General features: G+C 28.3%; 2 protein-coding genes across 2 annotated transcripts; both read left to right on the top strand.

Annotated features, from left to right (window-relative positions):
- Window positions 1-1200: 1200 nt before the first annotated feature.
- Window positions 1201-2002, top strand: LOC114187222. The gene is made up of 2 exons (XM_028075406.1): window positions 1201-1471; window positions 1574-2002. Exons 1-2 carry the CDS (start codon window positions 1318-1320, stop codon window positions 1723-1725), a joined length of 306 nt encoding a protein of 101 aa, XP_027931207.1. The 5' UTR covers window positions 1201-1317; the 3' UTR covers window positions 1726-2002.
- Window positions 2003-15764: 13762 nt separating this feature from the next.
- Window positions 15765-19471, top strand: LOC114187883 (scarecrow-like protein 13). Its single transcript, XM_028076279.1, has 2 exons — window positions 15765-15978; window positions 17452-19471. The coding sequence occupies exon 2, from the start codon at window positions 17662-17664 to the stop codon at window positions 19321-19323; it is 1662 nt and encodes a 553-aa protein (XP_027932080.1). The 5' UTR covers window positions 15765-15978; window positions 17452-17661; the 3' UTR covers window positions 19324-19471.
- The last annotated feature ends 292 nt before the right edge of the window (window positions 19472-19763 follow it).

Below are 19763 nucleotides of genomic sequence, written 5' to 3' on the forward strand. Positions count from 1 at the left end.
TTATTACAAAATACTTTTAAAACTTTTGTACTATTTTGGTTGTATTACTGTCTAACTTAGAATCTCAAACACCAATATGTACTATGTTGTCTTCTCCGTCAAAATCTTGTATGCCTATTGTTACCTACAACAACAATAGACTTGGAGATGAATTTTAACTGTATAGGATATCATGAAAGCATCTGTAAAAACACCATCATTTGGTTTCATTATCATCATCTTATAGGGTAACATAACACCTCTCCAAAATCCTTGATTTGCAACACCCATCTACCAACCATCTTAATCGTCATCATCTAATATTGTTAACTAGTTTCAAGCTCTACAAAAATGACACGGTACTTTGTGATCTTGTGAGACACGACAACATGCGGTGTTGCATATCATAACATCCTCTACACAAGATTTCTGTCTCTGTTCCTCGATAATCTAGAACGATTTCTGAGCTGCCTTAACATATCACCATTTGAAACATAACATAAGATTAATAATCTGTTCCCATAAATCAGTTCTTTCTCTTCTCGGGTTCCTTTTTAACCCAACTTTAATTCAAGTGTTATTTTAATGGCAGCTTGCACACACATCTAGCTACTCAAGTATATTAAAATGAATAAAATATACAAATAAATTAAATTATGTACCTTAGCTTTTAAATGATTTTTTATTTTATTTCTTTGAGTACGTGTAATTCTGTAAAGATTTGTCTTAATTAAGTTTGAAGTTATTTACATATTTGAGTAGTTTCAATTAATATATAACTTTTTTACTGAGCATTCAAAAGAATTGTATTCTATAATTAAATTATTGCTGTTTAATTTTTTTTTATCTGAGTGATGACTCTTATTATGTTTTCATCAACTAATTCTTATTCTAATTTTTTCTGTTTGAATTGAACAAATAGTTTTCTCCTCGCAAGATATGAACAAACTCAAGTCCCTAATTTAAGACCCCAATATTTCTTTATGCATACACTTTCTTCATATAATTGACTGTGTAAAAACTATTTTTTTCTTATATTTAAATAAAAATTATTATTTTAAAAATAACATCGCAACAGCATGACCCGAACTCCCAAAAGATGCAAATTTTGGGGTATGCAGTGTCAATAAATGGTACTGAATAATGAGGACATTTTCTTTGGTCAACATTCAATTCAAAAAATGGGCCGGCCTGTGAAGACTGAAAAAGGCCCAATGGATCTTACAGATGTTAGGCAAACATCAATGCAGAAAGAGTGTTGTATTGTGTTGAGGTTACAGTGTCTTCGTGATTTTTTGTAGCAAGGTTGGATATAGAGAGAGAATCCGAAGAGGAAAGATGAACACAGACATCACTGCATCGACGAAACCAGAATACCCTGTTGTTGATCGCAACCCTCCCTTCACCAAAGTCGTCGGCAACTTCAGCACTCTCGATTATCTCCGATTCGTCACCATCACCGGCGTTTCCGTCACCGTCGGCTACCTCTCCGGTCAGTACCCTGAATAATGAAAATATTTTTTCTTGCCATGTGTCAATCTGTATCGAATCTAATCCAATAATTGAAATTTCGAAAACGAATTTTGTTTGTTAGGGATTAAGCCTGGAATTAGGGGTCCTTCGATGGTTACAGGGGGTCTGATTGGAGTGATGGGTGGCTTCATGTATGCTTACCAAAATTCTGCCGGGAGACTCATGGGTTTCTTCCCCAACGACGATGAGGTAGCTCGACTCAACAAAAAGTAATCCTTTTCCGTTTCTCATTACAAAAACTCTCTTTTGTAGTTGTTTCTGAACATTAATAATCACATTTTGCCTCTCCTATTTTTTAAGCTTTTATTTGTACGGAATTTACTTCATTCTCCTTATAAAGGAGTGATAAAACCTTGCTAGTTTATTCTATAATTTCGCTTAAGGGAGACAATGCCAATGTAATGCCTTTTTCTAGAAACTGTGGTAAAATGTGGTATGCAAGTTTGTGGATTTTGGTGTTTTATTTGACAAGATGCATTTTCCTTGTTAATAGTATTAATTGAAATTTTTCAGTCTCTTTGAACGCAAATGTCTATGAATTCTATTCAGTGTGCCTTTTATCGACCATTGAATAAGAGACTGGTTAGAATGCACTGAAACGTGTAAAAAAGTAATCATAGAATGTCTTTTAAGGTTCTTAGAAAGTGAGATTTCAGCCTCATTCAATCATACAAAACCCGTTTACTTAGATGTGTTTTGCAGTCATTTATATATATTATAAATTATAATTGGACTTTATCTTTAGTTGAAGACTACATCTCGAGCACGGAATTAGGGAAAACCCAATAGTTGGTGGCATGAGGGTCTACAAATTTGATTTAGATATGTTTTAAAAGACATTGATATATTATAATTAAACATTATCTACAACCTTAGTTTTTAATAGTCATAATTAGAATGATTTCTCATTGGTTCACTAGTTACAAATTCAATTGTCTTGTGATTCAAGAATATTGTTAGTTGCTATGCCAAAAGTTGTTCACATCAGCTTACTATATCTATAAGTGGACAAAATATTAAGATTAAACTATACATATTATTGATGTTATTGAATTATCACCAATTGTCATATGGACAAAACATTATCAATATGATCGTTTCATTGTTTTGAAAAATATGGAAAACTTATTTGAGAAATTGAAACTTTGGGCACCAAAACCACCCATTTCTCCATGCACACAATTCGATAATGTCTGGGTTGCTTCTGAACATATTATATGCATTAATAAAGGAGTGCCTTTCTAAGAACTTGTTTTCAAAAGTTTGTGTCCTTCCTGTAACTATATAAAATTATGACATCTCGTGTCATACTTGTCATTCTCTCCATTTGTGAATGATGGAGGTTTATGTTCAAATTTGCAATGCCCATATGGTCCTTTTTCTTTTATCTGTTTTACTGATTCATAGATAATCCATTTCCATGTTTGTCTGTTTTTCTTCAACATCTTCATGTTTCTACTCAATAGTAAACCATATTAGCCCACCCAAACTGCTTGGTTGAATGTGGAGTTTGAACCTACGATTTAAGTATTGCATTATGAATTCTGGAATAATCAACTTGAATATAATGTTTCGCCAGAAGAATGTCATGATGGGAAAGACTCGATTGATGGTTTTTGCATGGTTACATGACATTGACTCAACTATTATGAGGTGTTTAAATTTCATTGAATAGTATGGGATGTTCTATGGAGTATTTAAATGTTTGGTACTTCTCTTTTAACTGTGAGATTTTATGGGTGAGTTCTTCGTGTGTTTGGATGCGTTATTAACACCTAAAAGAATTCTGTCCTTATTTAGCATCGTTTTGGGTTTTATGTCTTTCTATTCTGATAGAAAACTTGCTAGAATGCTATTTGACAATTAGGGTAACAGTTCGCATTTTCTTCCACGTTTCCACGGAACTATTACTGAGAGAAAGTAAAATATACTCGTATTCTTTATCAATGATTTATAAGTAAGAAGAAATACACTTGTATAAGCTAAAAAGTACCAATAATTAAATGATTATTCTACAAGTGTCTTCATCCATATTAGGGAATGAAATTATAATCGAAATAATTTTCTAATTTTTCAATTGTATCATTTAACAGTTTAATATATTATTTTAACATCCGGCCAATTCCATAAAAGTGTGCTTATCAATTTAGCCAAATGATCATTTATAGCTAAATACTGAAGTCTTTTTTTTCTTTTTTTGTGTTGAATAAGACAACATTTTGGAACAGCACTAGCTTTGCCAAGAGTTATAGTCTTATTGGATAAATGATTAATGTCTAATGACGGGTTGTTGAGTGGTTGTTTAGGGTTACGGGGATAGAAAAAATGGAGGACCTTTTAGAATCCAAGAAAGATTAAAATTCAAGTTGCCACACTACTGTTTTGCTTATCAGAAAAGAAACGAAAAGGGAAAACAAAAGTGAAAGAAAAAGAAAATCCATTTTCATTTCTTTCTCAATTCAACATTGCTTGGATTTTTGCAACCCACTTGCCTCTCTTTATCTATATGATATGACTTACAAAATGGTTTTCCGAAATAAGGTATCTTGCCAAATGAACTTTTAAGAGATGCTAGACAAGGTGGTAATGCAGTTCTCAGACACACGTTACATATTTTGCTTATTTTATTGTGGCATTATTTTCAAATGCAATTCCCAGACACACTTTTATCTAATCCACTTTCGACTTAAATATCTTATGGAAGACCATTTTTTTTAAATGAAGGTCTTTTTCATAATTTTCTTGATTGAATAAATATTGATGAAAAAAGCGTTTTAAAATACTGTGGTTGGCCAAAATACACATAACATTTACTGCAGAGATAATTGTAGGAGAAGCCTTTGAGGGAACTCAATTGGTAAAAGTGTGAGATTCACTTTGTGTTTCTATCTCCTTTCTTTTCTGTGTGAAAACTGTGTGTGTAAGATCGAAAAGTGATAACTGAAAACTAAGTGATGGTAACGTCAGTTGCTGAGTTGGCTTCAGAAAGCAGTTCACACCTGACTTGCTTGACTGTGAAAGACGGTGAAGTTTGAGTGAATATTGGCCACTACTATGTCTTTCTAAGGCTGAAACTATATAAATGATTTTTTTTTTTAATTTGATATTTCTAAAATGAAAAAAAAAGTATAATAAAAATTTACAATTGATTTAATGTATTCATTATTTATTTTTATAATATTTTTAATTTTAATTAAAAAATGTCCACTTTTTTTTTCTTCAAAATATTACTGGTAAACATACAGAGTCACCGTTTCCGCGTAAAAGAAAGTGTAATTTAAAGGATTTGATTGGACAAAATTAGAAGCAGATTATTCTTTCACATCCGAAAGCTTTAAAGATCGACATGGATTGAATCTTCTTTTTCTTTGTTTTAGTACGACATGAATGTAGCTATAAAGAAAGTGAAAAAAAAAAAACAAAGATTTTTCCATAAGAAACTGGGAGTTCCAGATCAAATTGTACACTCCGATAGTTACGTCAAACAAATACATCATCTTTGTGAAATTATAATTCTAGATAAATGATGGATTTAATCAATTTAATTTTTATAGACGAAATGTTTATTAAAGATTCGCTCGAGCCACAAATATGTCGCCTCAAGCGAAAGCCTAGCTTTTGAAAGAGGAAGTAGGTTTGAGATCAACTCTTTTTATTAGAGAATAACTTTCAAGTGACCTTGTCTCATTAAAACTATATATAATTTTGATTTACATATGTGTCGATGTGGTAATGTCTTCTTTATATATATATATATATATATATATATATATATATATATATATATATATATATATATATATATATATATATATATATATTATTGTATTGAATTTTTATTTATGTTTAATTTTGTTGAGCCTAGGAGAATTTATCTTTGGTCAAATTTAAAAGTAAATTTTTATGATAGAAAAAATCACTCTAATAATGTGTAGTGTCTTGAACATCTAAACCATTGAAGAAATAAAATATGTAGGCTTCAGTAATTTTCAAATTATGTAAAGAGGACAATAAAGGTGAAAAGTGAATGAAAACTTACTATTATTTACTACAGTAGAGTGCAATGATTACCTTAACTGTTTGTAAACTACCATGTGATGTGAGAGAGTAAATTTTGATATTAAATCAACTACATGCATGCTCTCTTTTAATCTTTCCAAAACTGTTGAGTTATAAATGTAATTAAATATAATAAAAATTCATCATAATGATAATATTTGATGTCATGGAAAATATCAACTTTATTTATTATCAAATATTATGTTTAATATGTTACATCTGTCACTTACTTTATTTATGTAACTTGTATATTTGTATATTTAACATGATAATAGAGAAGGTTGTAAGAATATAAAACCATTACGTAGAATTACATAAATTATTTACTTGTTTTATATATGCATATAGGAATAGGCAGAGGCGGAGCCTCATAGGAGCAGGAGCCCCCAAATAATTTTGATTTTTTTCAAAATTATATATCCATTTTTTTAAATTTTTTAAATTTTTGAAAATTTTAAAATTATATATAGTATATTTTAAAAATTGATAATAATTAAATTGTGTATCTTTATTTATTTTATAAAATACAATATTTAATGTTAATAAATAATAAAAAATAAAAAAATATTTAGGTTTAATTAGTTTTCTAATATCTATTTTCGTATAAAAATATCAAATTGTCACTAAATTGAAAGTAAAAGAAGTGGAAGATCAACTTACATTTTTGGAAACAATAACCAAAAGAGTAATTAAATCAAACATTTATTAAAATATTTTTTATTTTCTTCTGGCTTTTAAAATTTTGACAAAATTATACTCATCTCTCACTATCATATGTTTTTTTTGAAGAAAAAATGAAGTTAGTCACATACTCATTATATTTGCTCTCATTTCTCATCTGTTTCCTTCATTTCTCGAAGAAAAAAAATGTAACTTTCTCTTGTCTTACTTGATGATGAAATATTACTTTAATAGTTATTAAAATTATTTTTTATCTCATGAACCTTTTGTATACTTACTTTTTATGATTATAGAAGAAAAAAATCATGTATTATATGTTTTTTTATAACCGATTTTTAATTGTGACTTGATTATAACATATTTTTCTTCTAATACTTATTTCTCTCAATATTTTATTAGATTATGATAAATTATTTTTTATTATATTTAAAAAAAAAAGCATATCGATGAAGAATAAAATAATGAATTTATTTTGTAGGAGTAGTAAAAGGGAAGCTACACGTGAAGATGAAAACAAGTTAAATTATATTTCTTCGTATCTTTTAAAGTATTTAAAGTATTATACTAATAATCCAATCTAATGATCCAATTGTTTTATAGAAAAGTTATTTTTAAAGTGTTATACTAATGGTCCAATTAAATGATAAAAAAATTATATTATTCTAGCCCCTCCAAAATTTTTGGTCAAGATCCGCCATTGGGAATAAGAATATCTATATATCCTATATAAATTATATAAATGGTTTATTGATTTTTTTTTTTAAGATTGATGCCTACTTTATAATTTGTACATTATTTATATAGTATTTGTCTTTTACATGTGATTAGGTTTAAAGTATAAAACAATTTATTATCCAATTGTGAATTCTATCCACAAAAAGTTTTAGATTTTAAAATCTAAATATTTATCTTGTCTTTTACATTATTTAAATATTCAATTTAAACCCTAATTTCTTAATAGTTAAAACCTTAAAAACTAATATTAGAGATCAATTTAAATAATAATTTACAAACTAATTATAATTTTCATTTGTAATAGAGATTATTTTAGATAACAATAATTTTTAATTTGTGAATTAGTATTTAAATTAGTTAATATGGTGTTTAATTATTATTTTTTTGTTTCTAAAATTATTTGTTATTTACTTTTTTTAGTTGCATTTTATAAAATTTAACTTTTTTGTTGTTGTGTTTTTCTCTAAATTTTGTGGGGTTAAAATGTGTATTTGTATTTATTCAAATGTTGAATTAGGAGGACCTTACCTTACATTAGATAATATAATGTTTACATGAGATAAAAAATATTAATGAAATAGTAAATTGTAATAAATAAACAGGGTGTACATTAAAAATTCTATCTATTAATAATATTATAATAAACTTTTATGTATATGAATTTTTAGGGAGTGCTCAATATAACTTTACAATCCCTCAAGGTGTTCTAACATTAAACCAAAATCTACTTTACATACTCAAAATACAAAAGCATGATGTAGGACACATCAATTTTTTATTTTTTATTTTTTGTATCAAAGTGACGTAAAAGATTTCAATGGTGAATAAGTAAAGTATTTTCTTCACCATAAAATTGAAATAACTTTTACTATCTTTAGTTTTTAGATAACAAGGTTAACACACGTGTAAACGTACGATAAAAATAAATGGATGCAAAATATATCAACATTAAATATATGACATTAGTATATTTTATTAAAATAACAGGATTAAATATATTAGTAAAGTAACTAATATTAATGCAAGGTAATGGTTTTATACATCTGGTCGTTTCAGTGGCTCATTGAGCTCAGTGGAGTTGTGAAATTTAATAACAGATTAACAATATTTTAATGGTTTTATCATAATCATGAATAATATATTTTACAAAAATTTACAATTGTGGCTTTAAAAGTATTTTTTGTTGGAACTCATTATAAAAATATAATAGAATCTCAATTAATTTGAAAGGTATTTTTAAATAGTATATATTATGTAATGAGGATAAAAATAATCGAAATTTATTTATATTTAAATCTAAAGTTTATTGTTTTGTATAATTGAGTTTTGAAATAATAAGTTTGTATAGCAGTTTTTAATTGAAAATTATGAAAAAGAATGACACGCGCAATTACACGAATGCGCAAAGAACGTGACGTAAATTTTGTATTCATAAAAATTGAAAATCACGTGATAATAATAAGCTCTACCTAACCGAGTAAGGCAAGGTAAGTGTATTCAAACCGCACGTATGAAACGACCAAGATGTTTCCTAATATTTCATACATTATTTCTTTTTCCATTTGAATGAAAACAAAAAATTCATATACTAATTAATGAAAAAATAATTCAGCTGAAAAAAAAAGTAATGAATAGTTTTCTTAATGACGTGTTAATGGAAAATGAAGGGATATTTTTTGTTCTATAATATTTTTATCAATAAATATATCTCTCTGTTTTTATATTTTATCTTTGAAAAAGATGATGGGAAACTTCTGTGGTGATGGTTGTTTTCATGTTTTTAAATTTCAATAACATACTTTAATACACATGCAAAAATATAATTATATTCTTCATTTTTTTCTATAAAGAAATAATTAAAACATGTGCTGCTTCAGTCATTTTTGTTACAAGTTTGAAATCAATGCTACTTTTATTCTAACAATAATGAATGACTATGAATTAAACTTGTCCATAAATCACGCCAAGAATGTGAAATCAAAGACAATCCGACAACAAACATATAAAAAGCCAAAATAGTGAGAATTACCCATATGTACGCATAATTATAACTAATTATTCACGTAACTATATTTTCTTTTGAAATCATATAACTAATTATAATAGTTATGTAATGTAATCTAATCAAACTATACCGCAACAGATAATATAATAATACACAAAATCATATAAGTAATTATTTATATAACTAATACGTCTAGCCCACTGTATGAGTAATTCGTGTGACTATTTTGAAAAAAAAAATTGCATTGATGCGATCAATATTCCTTTAAAAATCACTCGAGTAAGATTGCTTCAAAAAATGTTATCAATGTACCGCTCGTGTGAGACTACTTCAAAGAAGGTGTTTAAAAATGTAATTAGTTGTCGCTCAATTACGTGTCAAGTCATTTGATTTTTCATACCGAACTACTTTAGTATTAATCATCTCTAATTAGTGTAAACAAGTCAGTCAGTAATCAGGATTAAAAACAATTGGACTGTAATTAAGTCAATCCTAATCACAAACATATTAAAAAAACTATAAATATAAGTCAAATGTATGATTGTTGAGACTGTTATCTTACATTAATTACAATATTTACTGCTTTGACCGATGAATCATTCGTTAACTTTATCATCATAGTACATTTAACAAACACTCATTGATTTGATAACAAGTAAAACTATTGAACAGAAAATAGAAAAATAAATAAATTCATAAAACTTGAAATTTGTTTAAGTAAACATTTGACCACAACATTTTTTATTTATATTTATTTTATTTTATTTTTATTGACTAAAAGATTAGCTTAAAGTAAAATACTTTTTCTCATTCAATTTAAATAGGTCTAGAAAATAAAAAATGGAAAAGGAAAGACTGCAGTTTTTTATAGTCACCAAAATCAATAAACAAGAAACAAACAAAAAAAAATCCAAAATATGGACTCTTTGATTTTTTTTTAGAATTGTAAAAGCATTTCAAAACCACTTGATAGATGTTATAAAATATTTCTCAATAAGTTTCCGAACAAAATCATTAAGTTTTGCAACTTTCTTTATACATATACTTAGGATTGTAAGTGGATCGCACTTAAGTTCTCAATCTGTCCAATTCGACACAATCCAATCTCATTTTTTAAAAAATAAATGGAGTTATCGGGTTAGATTGTGTCTTACAATGTAAATAAATAAAATTAAAAAATATAATTGAATTGTGTAGTAGGTCTCTCTCTCTCTCTCTATATATATATATATATATATATATGAGTAATATAAGAATTTATCTTATCCATGGAATAATATTGGTAACTTTTGGAAGGGCATGGGTCTTTTAAAATCTCGCAGTGTTTGGAAATATCCAACATTGTCATGTGGCGTGTACCGTACGTAACCTAATATCAATAGCAAAAAACAAAACACATTTTTGTGTTTGTAACTTTTCAATTTTGGTTTTAGTTTTCATATTTCAAAGACGTTTTTTAGTTCTCTCTGGAAGGACCACAGTAGTAGTCTGATTCGTAATCCGTTGTGAACATAATCCAAAATTAGCTATTTAAGTTTAGTAGTTCGAATAAGTTTGATTTACATGCTCACTCGTCCAATTTTCTAATTTTACATTAATTTTTTAATATTTCACTATTATATACTATTAATTATGTATTGAATATGATTAAATATTTTTATAAGTTGTATTAAATTTTTTTAATATTTTGTTATTGTATAATATTAATTATATATTATATACTTAAAAGTATAATTTGAATTTTATTTGAATATTTACTAATGTATTTTTTTATTTCTTTGTAGTAAATAGTTAATTATTAGTTTTTAAGTTTTTTTTAATATTTATATTTGAAATAATTTTTTGTATTTATAACATATTCATATTGAAATTAAAACATTAAAACAAAAGTCAGCTTATTTTAATTTATGTAAACTTGCAATTATGTGAGATAAGTCAAACTTATTAACTACACGTTTTATGCAGGTTAACTTGCTTCATCCGATAAACCAATTACAAGATAAGCTAAAGTGAAATAGATTGACTCATATTATCATTACAAGCGACTATGTTAAACTTTTAAAATTATTAAAAAAGATACTATTTACATGTAACTAAAGTTTTATATAATTATTTACTTATGGCGATTTTATCGTAATAATAACTCAAATTGGGGTTAATTTCATAATAACTATATTTTAAGCCTGGTCTGTAGGAGTTCATTAAAGCAAATTTATACATAATAATTTTTAAAAATATGCATAAATAAAATAAAGTTTCTAAATATTAATTAGATATTAAATATAATTATATTAAAATGTTATTACATATGAAGTATATTTTGTAAATAAGGTATAGTAGTGTGCTGTTATTATTATTGATGAATGTATACTAACTTGACATCACTTATAAATTGTTTTTATTGGAGGATGAGATAATCTATTTGCAATTAAATTTGGCGACTCAGATCATGCATGTTGAGTGCGGATTGATAGTACCCAAGTGTCTTGTATCATCCTTCCTTTTATACTTCCGAATTTGGTGCGAATATTCTTTGATAAATTATAATTAAAAGTAAAATAATATAATTCGGATAAATTTTTTTATTAATTTGAAATTGTCAAAGAAATTCAAGTTGAAATAATCTCATTAAACTATATCAGTTGAATTTATTAGAAGTTAAATCAACACATTCAAAACTTAGTTTCCGAAACACATGCAATTTAGCTTTTAAAATAATTCTTTTACGTACTTTTATATTAATTTATTTAACAAGTTAAATATATTTTTCACACTAATATAAAATTAAAATTCACCTTCATCCAAAATTTTGTTATATCTTATTTCTAAACCTAAAAACTAAATAATCTTAATCTTTTTAATTCAATTATATTAAATTTGGTTGATGTATTAAATATATTTTCTAATTAACATTAAAACAAAAATATTTCAAATAACATAACTCAAAAACTAATATGAAATATATTTTAAAAAATTTAATATAATTAAATTAAATTAAATTGATTGTATATATTTATTTTTAAAAATTAAAAATTAAAATATATAAAAAAATTTGGATAAATAGAATACAAATTTCCGAAGATGACCGGATTTATATTAATCATAATCAAGCATTCAATACCCAATTGGGTATCGTTGGATTACACCCGTATTTTGATGATTCCATTCAACTCAATATTCAAATAAACCCGTCTATCGTCTTTTTTCTTTTCCAAGTGGGGTCGGTTTATTAGATTCTTATTTTGGATTGAATCCATCATCACCTCCAATGATATAAATCAGAGAGTTTTTTTTATTAAGTATATTCTTTAAATTTAATCTGAATATTAATATTTTAATGGAATTTAATTAATTTTTTATATTTAATTATAATGTTTTCTTTACATATTTTTTTAAATAAGAAATAATTTCCATAATTTACTCTTACATGTATTGTTGTGGTGTGATTTAAGTACATCAAGAATGTTTGTGCAAGAATAGATATTTTTATTTTAAATTTATCACACACACACACACACACATATATATATATATATATATATATATATATATATATATATATATATTGTAAGCTTAAGCTTATATCGATGTAACAATTTTTTAAATGAAATTAATTAATAGTCAGGTTGAGTGACCAAAATTTTGTCCATTCTCCTCATTAATTGAAACTAAGCCGTTAATGAAATCTGACATTATTGTATTTTTCGGCTTAAAGGAAAGTATCGGATATGATCCTAAGAAATTGAGCTCAGAGACATGTGTTTGGTTCCAGCCAATTTTAGGCACCAAATATAGGGTGGAATCTTGATGGATGCGTTTGAATTAGTTTGAAGAAGAAGAAGACTTCTATAATGTAATTTTTGGAGAATACTTTATAAATTATTTTTATAGTTTATGAAAAAAATTATTGGAACTATTTTTTTTCTGAATTTTAAACTTAAAAAGAAAAAACTCAATAACCGTCCAAACATTAGTATTTTCGATGCACCATTCTCAACTTAATATTATATAAAAGACTTAAATATACATTTGGTCCCATTTTTGTTGATTTTATTCAATTTTTGGTCTCTATTTTCGTTTTATGTTCAATTAGGTCCTCATTTTTGTTAAATTATGGTCAATTTGGTCCTTTTCACTAACGGTGTTTAAATAGTTAACGTTTTTGTACAGTATATGCCACGTGTCAGCTCCTGGTTTTTTTAATTTTTTTTTAATTTTTTTTAATTTTTTTTTAATTTCAAAAAAATGGTCCACGTGTCAAGTCATAATTGTGCCATGTGTCAGTTTGTGGTAGTATTATTTTTTTTGTTCAATTTAGTCCCTATATTCGTTATTTTTGTTCAATTTAGTCTGACGCTAAATTTAATATCTTTTATACAAATTATATTAATATCTTTTCTAAAATTGATCTTTAAATTTATTATTTTTTAAATTCAATTATAAATTATTAAATTTAATTATAAATTGAATAAATTCTTATATTTAATTTCTAAATAGAATATAATTATTTAAAATATTATGAAAATATAATTATTAATTTTTTTTCTAATATTTATATTCTAAAATATTTTTAAAATTGATATATAAAAATATTTTAAATATTCAAAATATTTTAGAAAAATAAACTAATATTTGTAAAATTAACATTTACATATAAAATATTTTAGATTTTAATATCTAAAATGCAATAAAAATATTAAATACTTTAAATTTAAATGTAAATTTTACAAATGTTAATATATATTTTTAAAATTTTAATAATTATATTGTAATAATATTTAAATAATTATATTTTAATATTATTTAAATAATTATATTTTAATAATATTTAAATAATTATATTCTATTTAACAATTGAATCTAAGAATTATATTCAATTAATAATTAAATATTATAATTTATAATTAAATTTAAAAAAGAAGTAATAATAATGTCAATTTTAAAAATTAAATGGTTCTATTTTCACAAAATTTGGGACTAAATTAAACAAAAATAACGAATATAGGGACTGAATTGAACAAAAATAACGAATATAGAGACTAAATTGAACAAAAAAATAATACTATCAGAAATTGACACGTGGCACTAGCATTGACACGTAGCACAATTGTGACTTGACATGTGGACACTTTTTTTGAAATTAAATTTTTTTTTAAAAAAATTAAAAAAATCAAAAAAACCAGGAGCTGACACGTGGCATGTACTATTCAAAAACGTTAACTATTTAAATACCGTTAGTGAAAAGGACCAAATTGACTACAATTTGACGAAAATGAGGACCTAATTGAACATAAAACAAAAATAGGGACTAAATTGAATAAAATCAACAAAAATAGGACCAAATGTATATTTAAGCCTATATAAAATGACAAATCTACTTGACTGAAGACAACTGTTATATAAATGCAACATTGACTTTTTTTAGTTTCTTTTTAATTGATATTAAACAGATGAAATTATACAACAGTTCAATTATCTTTTACAACAAAGGCTATACAATTTTCTCACTATACCTTGTATTTTATAGCTGTTATAATTTTATTTATAAAGAATATATGAAAGATGGTTACTAGATGATGTTTTTAGCACGATATCATCTCGGTTCGTTTATATTAAAGAAATATGTTGTTAGTACGAGACAACATCATCTCATATCGCTAACATTAAAGAAGATTGATGTGATAAGCGAATTTACAATTAGTTAATTAGTGATTAAGGCAAAATCATAATACCCTAAAAATATTTAAATTAGGCTTGACTTAGCATACATCCATTCTTGTAAATATTCATAAAAATAGTATAAAATAATACTATTCACAAAGTATGAGTATTCATTCAATTTATTAATGTATTTATTATTATACACTTATATATGATTTAGGTGTCAAAGTGTGTCCCTCTAATTAGAAAGATCTCGGTGTGAATGAAGAAGTGATTGGGACAATTCACAAGAAGTAAGCAAATACATTAATACTAAGATTTACAAATAGTATTTGGGCTCGAAAAAACAACATAATTGCGACAATGTTTAATTATATAATATTTATTTTGAATTGTTATATTTTCTCTGTTATAAATTTTTTAAATGTGTTTTAACTTAAAAAACAAATTTATTAAAGTTAATCGTATTTAACTTTACTTGAAAGATTAAATCAACTTGAGTTTAATTTGTATTTATATATCAAAATGAAAAAATAAGATTAGTTTGGTCCTAAATTTAGCATTGAAAACTTCATTTCAAAGTTAAAATTTTGTTCACATTTTAAACTGAAATCTCGTTTTTTTTTTAACGAACTTCGATTTCTTTTATGGATCACAACTAGTTTTACAAAGGATAAATTTGAGTCGAATGAGATCACAACTCATGGTAACTTTTTCTTGTGCTCCCTAAATGATTTTTCGATAGAATAAAAAAAAATTAAAAATTAAAAAAAAAAGTGAGGCAGAAGATAAGGTACATAGAAACACATGGCTTTCGTTTAGTCTGTATAGTATGACAAGTGAGACTGAGAGAGCGATATTAAATTTTTTGGTGTGCTCATAATGAATTAACGAGTACCTACTTTACTCGGAGTCGGAGAAGAAGCTTCTATTATGTTCGCTTATCTTATTTCGTAATATCTTTCTGATGGCTGTTATGAAACCGAGTGGTACTGTGACATGCAGGTCCCACGTAAGGGTTATGACGTAATTATAGTTCATTTCTAAGGCTAATTCTCACAATACATTTTTATTTATTATAAATACATGTCATATGATGATATGATGCAGTTAATGTAACATTAAAATCACACAAAGCGCTCACTGATTACCAATCCATTGTTTTTGGACTCCACACAAGCCTCAAACACCCTCTTCTCTCTCTCTCTCTCTCTCTCTCTGCAAAACCACCCTCTTCCTTGCCACGAATCTCTGCCAAGCAGCGCGTAACTCAACATATCAACCAAAGACCTGTCTCTGAATCTGAACCTTGCTGTCAACAAAAGGTATGTTCTGTCTGTCCTGTCTCCATAAGGTTGATGAGATGACATGTGTTTTTCTCTTTCTGTTTATGTTGGACTTTGATTCTGCTTTGTCTGAGGACCATGTTTGATAAGAGTTAATCTGGGTTGGCGTTATAATCTGTTGAAACTTCTATTTCTATCTATTTTCATAAGTCAAAATTGTCGGGTTTGATTTGTAGTCTCCAGAGATGTTTCTTGTTTCTTGAGCATTTTGGTTACATTTCTTTGACATGGAGGTTGTCGACGCGCTTCGACCGTGTTTCGGTGGTTTTGTTCTAACATCCGGGTTATAGAGCATTGTTATTTGTGTTATAGCTGTTTTTTCTTGCCGACTTTGTTAAAAAACTGCTTTCTTTTTATTTTGGCAGTTACTTGCCTTTTTCTCTATCCTGAAACCGTGTACAGTTTACCACTATTGGAATATATGATTTTTGTTTTATATCTACCAATATTATGCTAGTCTCTCTGTTTCTTTACACTGGCGATTTTCTTGCTGGGATAATGGCTTTCAAATTTGAGAGTCCTTCTGCTCTGTAAAGTGAATTACGTATATGTTGAAAACTTCGTTCTATTCTATCAGGGAAAAGGAATAAAACTTGTTTTTGTCTTGCTTTATAATCTGTGTTTTTTGGTTGCTAAGATCTTCTCTGGTTTCTAATTACATAAACTATTATTAGTTTCACAAGTGGATGGTTTTATTAAAAAGGTAATGCTGATTTAACTGTATAAGATATTAAGAGTTTTGACAGCTACACCTCCTTGTTCCATGAAAGAAATCTTATTAGAGTGCGCATCTGTTTGTCCTTATCTTTTCCCGTACTTTTGACCCTTTCTAAATTTGACTCTCCGAGTTATCTCGTGATTTCTAGGGCAATTGAATGGTCCTCTTCCCCTTTCTAATTAACTTTATCTTCCTTTGTTTTTTGTAAAGAAATTCTGAAATAAACAAGATATTAGTCTTCTTAGTTCTTTCGTCCTTTCTTTTGCATCTCTAGAAATTATGCGATCCTTCCAAGTCACAACGCCGGGATATGTTGCGTGCTTGCTTCAAATTGCTCTGCTGTGGTGTATTGTATAACATGATTCATTACATACAAAAATCTCCTGGAATTCTTGTTTGAGTATGGAAAGACAAGTGTGTAATTAAAACTTCTCTCTACCACAGTGAAGAAGCCCTTGCATCTTTTCATTTTTAGCGTCTTCATTGCGCCTAGAATGTTGGTGCTTGTGGATCCTAGCATGATTTTAACTTTTTTTTTTCTCTACATAGAAACAATTACGTAGAAACTCCTCCGTGGACTGAAATCTTTGTATTATAGAGTGCATCGGCATGTGCTTTTCTCTACTAGATCTTCATTTGATAAGAACTTTCTTTGGCAAACTGTTAAAATTTATTTCTCGCTTTATTTAATCAACATTGAATCTCCATTGACATACTATTATGCTACTATGTAGGTTGTGGACAACAATTTTTGCTGATATTTGAAGCATCTGGCAGCTAATAAAAATGAAGATTGACCATCCTACAAAACGGAAGTGTAGAGCTATATGCACCTGATGAACGCGAAATCAGGAAGAGTTTGGAAGCATTTTTGCAACTACAAAATTTGATCACCCTTATTCTCTAATCAATATCTCTCAGCTGAGCAGATAATTTCGTTTTAGATGCAAACGTCCCAGAAACACCCAACTTCATCCGGTATCCATTTATACCACCAGCCTGTGCAAAACATCGATCCCTACACTCGTTACCAAGTATTGCAAAGCAATTCTTGCCATGAAATCCATGATAGCAACAGTCAGGGAACCACTATCTCGTTCGAACCCTGCAAGGAGCAATACTTTACCCTTGAATCATCCCCACCACTCAATGATCTCATAGGTTGTGATTCTCCTTCCTATGCTAGTGCATCGTCCAGTTCCAATAGGAGTCCTTTTTCTCCACATGTTTCTCATTCATACCATTCAGACCAGCATCAGTCATCTGACAACAACTATGGATCACCAACAAGTGCACACTCTAGTGCTGATGATAGCTACGAGCTGAAGCACAAGCTGAGAGAACTCGAGATTTCACTGTTGGGGCCTGATTCAGGTATTGTTGACAGTTGTCAGTGCTGCTACGAGGGTGGCCACCACGGAGCATCGTCAATGGCTAAATACAATTGGGATCAGGTTGTAGAAATGATTCCAAAACTAGACTTGAAAGAAGTCCTGAACCGGTGTGCACAGGCTGTGTCCGATGGTGATATTGAAACAGCGGTGGGATTTATGAATAATGTATTGCCAAAGATGGTATCAGTGGGGGGTGACCCAATCCAGAGGCTAGGGGCCTACATGTTGGAGGGTCTAAGAGCAAGGTTGGAGTCTTCGGGGAGCCTAATCTACAAAGCCTTGAAATGTGAACAACCAGCAGGAAAAGATCTCATGAGTTACATGCACATCTTGTACCAGATTTGCCCATATTTTAAGTTTGCTTATGTCTCTGCGAATGCTGTCATTGGAGAAGCAATGGTAAATGAATCAAGAATCCACATAATTGACTTCCAAATTGCACAGGGCACTCAGTGGATGCTGCTTATCCATGCTCTCGCGTCTCGTCCTGGTGGACCACCTTTCATTCGTGTAACTGGTGTCGATGATTCCGAATCCTTTCATGCAAGAGGAGGAGGACTTGACATTGTAGGAAAACGCCTCTCAGATTATGCCAAATCTCGTGGAGTTCCATTTGAGTTCCACAGTGCTGCAATGTCTGGATGCGAGGTTGAACTAGAAAACCTCGTGGTTGTACCGGGGGAAGCTCTGGCTGTGAATTTCCCTTATGTTTTGCACCACATGCCAGATGAGAGTGTGAGCACAGAGAACCACAGGGACAGGCTATTAAGACTGGTCAAGAGCTTGTCACCCAAGGTTGTGACCCTTGTTGAGCAAGAATCCAACACCAACACTTCCCCATTTTTCCAGAGGTTTGTTGAGACCTTGAGTTATTACAGTGCAATGTTTGAGTCCATAGACGTGGCCCTGCCCAGAGAGGATAAGCAGAGGATCAGTGCTGAACAACACTGCGTGGCTCGTGACATTGTTAACATGATAGCTTGTGAGGGCCCTGAGAGGGTGGAAAGGCATGAACTTTTGGGGAAGTGGAGGTCAAGATTTTCAATGGCTGGTTTTGCAGCATGGCCTTTGAGTTCCTCGGTCACTAATGCAGTTAGAAATATGTTAAGAGAATTCAATGGAAATTATAGGTTAGAACATAGAGATGGTGCGCTCTATTTAGGATGGAAGAGAAGAGCCCTGTCCACATCTTCTGCCTGGAGATGTTACTGATTCACTGTCATACATCTATCTATGTCTGCATCTTCTTCTCCTTCTTCCTTCTTTTTCTTTTTCATTATCATTTACTCATTTTTCTCTAGTATCACCATTTTATCAACACGAGGACTAGCTATCAAGATAGTTATGTATATTTCGAGAACTTTTCTCTAAACCTTTTATATAAGAGAGAAAACAAATAAAAAATTTATCCAACTAAACAACAAAATTCTCTCCGAGTAATTATTATAGTAAACTTTGAACAGGTAGTTAAAATATCAGTGATATTCTACCTTGAAGTCGTGAACAAAATTTACCTAATTTTTCACGAGTTTAAAAATTTCTATTTTGTGATTATTTTAATAATTAATAATATTTTATTTTACAATGGTATCTAATTAATTATTATAATGATTAAAAAAAATTATCATTAAAATTGATTATTAATCATATAT

The sequence above is a fragment of the Vigna unguiculata genome, chromosome 6 (genome assembly GCF_004118075.2).
Source record: "Vigna unguiculata cultivar IT97K-499-35 chromosome 6, ASM411807v1, whole genome shotgun sequence".
In the NCBI taxonomy this organism is placed as follows: domain Eukaryota; kingdom Viridiplantae; phylum Streptophyta; class Magnoliopsida; order Fabales; family Fabaceae; genus Vigna; species Vigna unguiculata.

Excerpts from the sequence above, each read along its gene's own strand:
- LOC114187883 (XM_028076279.1), top strand. The coding sequence starts at position 17,662 with ATGCAAACGTCCCAGAAACACCCAACTTCATCCGGTATCCATTTATAC.
- LOC114187222 (XM_028075406.1), top strand. The coding sequence starts at position 1,318 with ATGAACACAGACATCACTGCATCGACGAAACCAGAATACCCTGTTGTT. Across the intron at positions 1,472-1,573 it reads CACCGTCGGCTACCTCTCCG|GGATTAAGCCTGGAATTAGG; the intron begins GTCAGTACCCTG and ends TTTGTTTGTTAG.